General features: G+C 47.0%; 1 protein-coding gene and 1 pseudogene across 1 annotated transcript; one reads left to right on the forward strand and one right to left on the reverse strand.

Moving 5' to 3' along the window:
- The first annotated feature begins 6,914 nt into the window (after positions 1-6,914).
- Positions 6,915-7,070, forward strand: LOC116418972 (annotated as a pseudogene).
- Positions 7,071-7,976: 906 nt separating this feature from the next.
- On the reverse strand, positions 7,977-8,132 carry LOC111543425 (60S ribosomal protein L39). The gene has a single exon (XM_023213420.3). It carries the CDS (start codon positions 8,130-8,132, stop codon positions 7,977-7,979), a length of 156 nt encoding a protein of 51 aa, XP_023069188.2.
- Positions 8,133-8,401: the final 269 nt, after the last annotated feature.

Raw genomic sequence — 8,401 nt, forward strand, 5'->3', positions numbered from 1 at the left:
GGGCACCATGGCTCAAGCCTGTAATCCCAGCACTCTGGGGTCTGAGGCGGGAGGATAACTTGGGTCCAGGAGCTAGAACCCAACCTGGCCAACATGATGAAACCCCTGTCTCTACTAATAATACAAAAAGTAGCTGGGCATGGTAGCAGGCGCCTGTAATCCCAGCTACTTGGGAAACTAAGTTAGGAGAATCACTTGAACTCAGGAGTTGGAGGTTGCACTGAGCCAAGATCATACCACTGCATTCCAGCCTGGGTGACAGAGTGAGACTCCATCTCAGAAAGAAAAAAAAAAGAGGTTATAAAAATTAAGGTTGTTGGCCAGTCGCAGTGGCTCATGCCTGCAATCCTAGCACTTTGGGAGGCCAAGGTGAGTGAATCACCTGAGGTCAGGAGTTTGAACACAGCATGGCCAACATGGTCAAACCTTGCTTATACTAAAAATACAAAAGTTAGCTGGGTGTGGAGGTGTGTGCCTATAATCCCAGCTACCCAGGAGGCTGGGGCAGGAGAATCGCTGGAACCCAGGAGGTGGAGGATACAGTGAGCCGAGATCACGCCACTCCACTCCAGCCTGCACAACAGAGCAAGACTCCATTTCCAAAAAAAAAAAAAAAGTAAAGGAGTTAAGAATTCTAATTCATACATGGTAATTAAAACTACTAGAAATGATAAGGGAAACAACTTTGTATGTTAAATATATAATAAAAATAAGGTGTAGTTTTGGGGGAGTGGGAAAAATTATATAAAGATATGGTTTTTTGTTAATTGTTGAGGGAAGGCCGGGTGCAGTGACTGAAGCCTGTAATCCCAGCACTTTGGGAGGCTGAGCCGGATGAATCGCCTGAAGTCAGGAGTTCAAGACCAGCCTGGCCAACATGGTGAAACCCTGTCTCTACTAAAAATACAAAAATTAGCCAGGGGCAGTGGCAAGTGCCTGTAATCCCAGCTACTCAGGAGGCTGAGGCAGGAGAATCGCTTGAACTCAGGAGGTGGAGGTTGCAGTGAGCCAAGATCACACCACTGCACTCTAGCCTGGGTGACAGAGTAATACCTTATCTCAAAAAAAAAAAAAAAAAAAAACTGTTAAGGGATAAAGAAAGTGATTTTTGTCCTAACATACACACAGATTGTTTTATTTATTTATTTATTTATTTATTTATTTATTTATTTATTTATTTATTTATTTAGGGATGAGTCCCACTCCATTGCTGGAGTGCAGTGGCATGATTTCAGCTCACTGTAGCCTCCGCCTCTCGGGTTCAAGTGATTCTCCTGCCTCAGCCACCTGAGTAGCTGGGATTAAAGGCACCCGCCACCACGCCCTGCTAATTTTTATATATTTAGTAGAGACAGGGTTTCACCATGTAGGCCAGGCTGGTCTTGAACTGCTGACCTCAGGTGATTCACCCACCTTGGCCTCCCAAAGTGCTGGGATTACAGGTGTGAGCCACTGCGCCCAGCCTATTTTATTTTAAGACGAGCCTCACTCTGTAGCCTAGGCTGGGGTGCAGCTGCATGATCTCAGCTCACTGCAACCTCTGCCTCCTGGGTTCAAGTGATTCTTCTGCCTCAGCCTCCTGAATAGCTGGGACCACAGGTGTGCGCCACCATGCCCAGCTAATTTTTTATTTTGGTGTTTTTAGTAGAGACGGGCTTTCGCCACGATGGCCAGGCTGGTCTCAAACTCCTGACCTCAGGTGATCCACCTGAGACAGGACTAGCTGGATTTCCTAGGCCGTCTAAGAATTCCTAAGTCTAGCTGGAATTTAAAGGTGACCGCACCCACCTTTAAACACGAGGCTTGTAACTCAGCTCACACCCGATCAATCAGGTAGTAAAGAGGGTTCACTAAAATGCAGATTAGGCTAAAAGCAGGAGGTAAAGAAATAGTCAAATCATCTCTTATCTGAAAGCACAGGGGGAGGGACAATGATTGGGATATAAACCCCAGGCATTCAAGCCAGGAGTGGGCAAACCCCCTTGTCCCCTCCCTTTGTATGGGAGTTCTGTTATCACTCTATTAAATCTTGTAACTGCACACTCTTCTGGTCCCTGTTTGTTCTGGCTCCAGCTGAGCTTTCACTCGCCATCCACCACTGTTGATCGCCATCGTCGCAGACCCGCAGCTGACTTCCACACCTCCTCATCTGGCAGTGTGTCCACTGCGTTTCTGACCCAGCAAGGCATCCATTGCCACTCCCAATGGGGCTGGAGACTCACCATTGTTCCTGTGAAGCTAAGTGCCCGGGTTTGTCCTAATCGAGCTCAACACTAGTTGCTGCGTTCCGCAGTTCTCTTCCATGAACCACGGCTTCTAATACAGCTGTAACACTCACCACATGGCCCAAGATTCCATTCCTTGGAATCTGTGAGGCAAGAACTCCAGGTCAGAGAACAGAAGGCTTGCCGCCATCTTGGGAACAGCCTGCCACCATCTTGGGAGCTCGAAGAACAAAGACCCACCAGTAACACACGCCCACCTTGGCCTCCCAAAGTGCTGTGATTACAGGCAGGAGCCACCACACTTAGCCCACAGGTTGTTTTAGAATGAAGAAATTGAATAAAGGCAAAAACTGAATAGACAGAAAGTTGAGAAGAGCAAGACAGCAAAAGTAAGAATCTGGTGTGTCCAACCAGTTGACATTGAATAAATTTATTCTAGGAGTTTTTAAAAATAAATCTTTTTTTTTTTTTTTTGAGACGGAGTCTGGCTCTGTCTCCCGGGCTGGAGTGCAGTGGCCGGATCTCAGCTCACTGCAAGCTCCGCCTCCCAGGTTTATGCCATTCTCCTGCCTCAGCCTCCGGAGTAGCTGGGACTGCAGGCGCCCGCCACCTCGCCCGGCTAGTTTTTTGTATTTTTAGTAGAGACGGGGTTTCACCGGGTTAGCCAGGATGGTCTCGATCTCCTGACCTCGTGATCCGCCCGTCTCGGCCTCCCAAAGTGCTGGGATTACAGGCTTGAGCCACCGCGCCCGGCCAAAAATAAATCTTAATGTCAAAGTTACACTGATGCAAAACTAGAATTTTATCTTTTTTTTTTTTTTTTTTTTTTTTTTGAGACAGTCTCACTCTGTCACCCAGGCTGGAGTGCAGTGGTGTCTCGACTTCCTGGGCTCATGTGATCCTCCCACCTCAGCCCCCAAAGTAGCTGAGACTACAGGCACGTGCCACCATGCTGACACTGCGGTTTGCAAAATTACCACTGAGACAGTGAGAGATCTAACTAACCGACTCCATCTTGCTTCCAGTCTTTAAGCTGTTGTTCCTTCCTGGGCATAGGCTAAACTAACTTTGGAAGGAACTTATAGTTTACAGTTTAAAACAAAATAGCCCTTTCTCAAAACAAACCTCTTTCTTGCTGGGACTAGACTGCCTTTGTAGGACTAACAAGTTAGCCACAAGATTAGAAATTAAGGAGTTGTGCAGCTGGAGGCTACAAAATTCTGACCCTCCCTAAACTGCTCCTAAAATCAGTGCTTGAGATGTTTTGCAGACTCGGCACTTAACTGATAACCTGGCACCACCGAGTACATAAACTGGCTCAACTGATCTTGTAGCCTCCAACCCAGGAAATGACTCTTGGCACAAGAAGATGGCTTCAACTTCCCAAGATTTCAGCTGCGACTCAACCAGTCAACACTCTCAACTCACTGGCCTTCCCCCACCCACCAAATTATCCTTAAAAACTCTGATTCCCAAGTACTCTGGGAGACTGATTTAAGTAATAATAAAACTCCAGTCATGCACAGCTGGCTGTGCATGAATTACTCTCTCTGTTGCAATTCCCCTGTTTTGATAAATCAGCTATATCTAAGCAGCTGGCAAGGTGAACCCATTGGGTTGTTAAAATGCCTGCCTAATTTTTGTATTTTGTGTAGAGACGAGGTTTCGCCAAGTTTGCCAGGCTGGTCTCAAACCCCTGACCTCTGGCAATCCACTTTGGATCTTCCAAAGTGCTAAGATTACAGCACTACCACACCCAGACAAATTTGGCCTTTTCTTTTAAAACAATAGGATTTCCTTGGAGTAGATAAGAGACTGTGAAAGGGATTCTTTATCTTTTAAGTGATCTGTGTGGGGTGGGGGGGAAGAGCTTCTGTGTTTCATCAAGAAAATTTCATGTGCTTCATGTTATCTGGTATTGGGTTTTGTTTTTGTTTTTGTTTTTTTTTTGGAGATGGAGTTTCACTCTTGTTGCCCAGGCTGGAGTGCAATGGTGCAGTCTCGGCTTACTGCAACCTCCACCTCCCGGGTTTAAGTGATTCTCCTGCCTCAGCCTCCTGAGTAGCTGGGATTACAGACATGTGCCAACACACCCGGCTAATTTTCTATTTTTAGTAGAGGTGGGGTTTCTCCATGTTGGTCAGGCTGGTCTTGAACTCCGGACCTCAGGTGACCTGCCCGCCTTGGCCTCCCAAGGTACTGGGATTACAGTCGTGAGTCATTGCGCCTGGCCTGTATTAGGTCTTTTGATTATTTAAGAACTTAGTCTTCTCAATATTAAAACTGCTAATGTGGCCGGGCTTAGTGGCTCACGCCTGTAATCCCAGCACTTTGGGAGGCCGAGGCGGGTGGATCACAAGGTCAGGAGATCGAGACCATCCTGGCTAACATGGTGAAACCCTGTCTCTACTAAAAACACACAAAAATTAGCCAGTTGTGGTGGTGGGCGCCTGTAGTTCCAGCTGCTGGGGTAGCTGAGGCAGGAGAATGGCATGAACCCGGGAGGTGGAGTTTGCAGTGAGCCAAGATCTTGCCACTGCACTCCAGTCTAGGCGATAGAGCGACACTCTGTCTCAAAAAAAAAAGTGCTAATGTTTTTTAAAACTGTAATTTTCTGTATTTGCCTTTGAAATGTTTAGTCACTTTGACATTTCTTTGTAATTATCTGTGATCCTGTTAAATCAAGTGTTGTTTTGGCCAGGCGAGGTGGCTCACGCCTATAATCCCAGCACTCTGGGAGGATGAGGTGGGCGGATCACCTGAGTTTGGGAGTTTGAGACCAGCCTGACCAACGTGGAGAAACCCCATCTCTACGAAAAATACAAAATTAGCCAGGTGTGGTGGCACATGCCTATAATCCCAGCTATTAGGGAGGCTGAGGCAGGAGAATCCCTTGAACCTGGGAGGCGGAGGTTGTGGTGAGCCAAAATTGTGCCATTGCACTCTAGCCTGAGCAACAAGAGTGAAACTCTGTCTCAAAAAAAAAAAAAAAAATCTAGTGTTGTTTTGTTTTGAGACAGAATCTCGCAGTTGCCCAGGCTGGAGTGCAATGGTGTGATCTCGACTCACTGCAATCTCCACCTCCCAGGTGCAAGTGATTCTCTTGCCTCAGCCTCCTGAGTAGCTGGGATTACAGGCGCCCGCCACCACACCCGGCTAATTTTATATTTTTAGTAGAGATGGGGTTTTTCCATGTTAATCAGGATGGTCTTAAACTCCCAACCTCAGGTGATCCTCCCACCTTGGCCTCCCAAAGTGCTGGGATTACAGGCATGAGCCACCGTGCCCAGCCAATAATGAATTTTCTATGTCAATTGTATTATAATAAACTCACATCAGATTTTTAACCATGACCATTTTAAGTCTTGTTATCCTCAGACAGTTAACTATTTTACTGATACTTTCCTGAAAGCTTTTGCAAACAACTATAATCCTTTTTTTTTTTTTTTTTTTGAGACAGAGTCTCGCTCTGCCGCCCAGGCTGGAGTGCAGTGGCCGGATCTCAGCTCACTGCAAGCTCCGACTCCTGGGTTCACGCCATTCTCCTGCCTCAGCCTCCCGAGTAGCTGGGACTACAGGCGCCCGCCATGTCGCCCGGCTAATTTTTTTTGTATTTTTAGTAGAGACGGGGTTTCGCCGTGTTAGCCAGGATGGTCTCGATCTCCTGACCTCGTGATCCGCCCCTCTCGGCCTCCCAAAGTGCTGGGATTACAGGCTTGAGCCACCGCGCCCGGCCTGCAAACAACTATAATCCTAAAATGTTTCATCTTCAAGAAAATTCATGGAAAGGACTCTGACAAGTATAGGTTTCTGATATCTATTAGATTATACCATTGGAGTGGGTAAGAATTTCCAGAACTCTAAGGAAACTGATGGGTTCATGAAACTGCTAACCCAACACTAGGCAGGAGAAGAATTAATCACGTGAGACTGAATAAACTGACAAGGATAATGTTTGTGCCTTTTTGTTTAAAATATTTCTGGTTCTTTAATATTTGTTTCCTAGGCCGGGTGTGGTGGCTCATGCCTGTAATCCCAGTACTTTGAGAGGCCAAGGGGGGTGGATGACCTGAGGTCAGGACTTCCAAGACCAGCCTGATGAACATGTTGTATTTTTAGTCTCTATTAAAAATACAACAATTGGCCGGGTGCGGTGGCTCAAGCCTGTAATCCCAGCACTTTGGGAGGCCGAGACGGGCGGATCACGAGGTCAGAAGATCGAGACCATCCTGGCTAACACGGTGAAACCCCGTCTCTACTAAAAAATACAAAAAACTAGCCGGGCGACGTGGCAGGTGCCTGTAGTCCCAGCTACTCCGGAGGTTGAGGCAGGAGAATGGTGCAAACTCAGGGGGCGGGGCTTGCAGTGAGCTGAGATCCAGCCATTGCACTCCAGCCTGGGCGGCAGAGCGAGACTCCGTCTCAAAAAAAAAAAAAAAAAAAAAATACAACAATTAGCTGGGTGTGGTGGCAGGCGCCTGTAATCCCAGCTACTTGGGAGGCTGAGGTAGGAGAATCGCTTGAACCCAGGAGGTGGAGGTTGCAATGAGCCAAGATAGTGCCATTGCACCCTAGCCTGGGTGACAGAGCAAGACTCTGTCTCAAAAAAAAAAAAAAATTAATTAATAAAATAGAATACTCTCTTTGTTTCTCCGCCATCGTGGTGTGTGCTTGACTCTGCTTCTCCCCATGTCTTCTCACAAGACCTTCAGGATTAAGCCATTCCTGGCTAAGAACCAAAAGCAAAATCGTTCCATTCCCCAGTGGATTCAGATGAAAACTGGTAATAAAATAAGGTACAACTCCAAAAGGAGACATTGGAGAAGAACCAAGCTGGGTCTATAAAGAATTGCACATAAGATGGCTCACATATTTATGCTGTCTGAAGGTCACAGTCACGTTACCATATCAAGCTGAAAATGTCACCACTGGCCCGGCGCGGTGGCTCAAGCCTGTAATCCCAGCACTTTGGGAGGCCGAGACGGGCGGATCACGAGGTCAGGAGATCGAGACCATCCTGGCTAACACGGTGAAACCCCGTCTCTACTAAAAATACAAAACACTAGCCGGGCGAGGTGGCGGGCGCCTGTAGTCCCAGCTACTCCGGAGGCTGAGGCAGGAGAATGGCGTAAACCCGGGAGGCCGAGCTTGCAGTGAGCTGAGATCCGGCCACTGCACTCCAGCCGGGCGACAGAGCAAGACTCCGTCTCAAAAAAAAAAAAAAAAAAAGAAAGCAAATTATTTTATTTATTTATTTGAAACGAAAGGCCTCATATTTATTACTGAACCCAGCCAACCAACATGTTCATGACAGATTCAGAGAGGAAAACATGTTGAACTCTCCAGATAGTGGTGACATTTTCTTTTTTTTTTTTTTTTTTTTTGAGACAGAGTCTTGCTCTGTCGCCCAGGCTGGAGTGCAGTGGCCAGATCTCAGCTCACTGCAAGCTCCGCCTTCCGGGTTTATGCCATTCTCCTGCCTCAGCCTCCCAAGTAGCTGGGACTACAGGCGTCCGCCACCTCGCCCGGCTAGCTTTTTGTATTTTTCAGTAGAGAGGGGGTTTCACCATGTTAGCCAGGATGGTCTCGAACTCCTGACCTCGTGATCCGCCCATCTCGGCCTCCCAAAGTGCTGGGATTACAGGCTTGAGCCACCGCGCCGGGCCAGTGGTGACATTTTCAGCTTGATATGGTAACGTGACTGTGACCTTCAGACAGCATAAATATGTGAGCCATCTTATGTGCAATTCTTTATAGACCCAGCTTGGTTCTTCTCCAATGTCTCCTTTTGGAGTTGTACCTTATTTTATTACCAGTTTTCATCTGAATCCACTGGGGAATGGAACGATTTTGCTTTTGGTTCTTAGCCAGGAATGGCTTAATCCTGAAGGTCTTGTGAGAAGACATGGGGAGAAGCAGAGTCAAGCACACACCACGATGGCGGAGAAACAAAGAGAGTATTCTATTTTATTAATTAATTTTTTTTTTTTTTTGAGACAGAGTCTTGCTCTGTCACCCAGGCTAGGGTGCAATGGCACTATCTTGGCTCATTGCAACCTCCACCTCCTGGGTTCAAGCGATTCTCCTACCTCAGCCTCCCAAGTAGCTGGGATTACAGGCGCCTGCCACCACACCCAGCTAATTGTTGTATTTTTTTTTTTTTTTTTTTTTTGAGA

Source organism: Piliocolobus tephrosceles, chromosome 1 (genome assembly GCF_002776525.5).
Source record: "Piliocolobus tephrosceles isolate RC106 chromosome 1, ASM277652v3, whole genome shotgun sequence".
Taxonomy (NCBI): Eukaryota; Metazoa; Chordata; class Mammalia; order Primates; family Cercopithecidae; genus Piliocolobus; species Piliocolobus tephrosceles.

Excerpts from the sequence above, each read along its gene's own strand:
- LOC111543425 (XM_023213420.3), bottom strand. The coding sequence starts at position 8,132 with ATGTCTTCTCACAAGACCTTCAGGATTAAGCCATTCCTGGCTAAGAAC.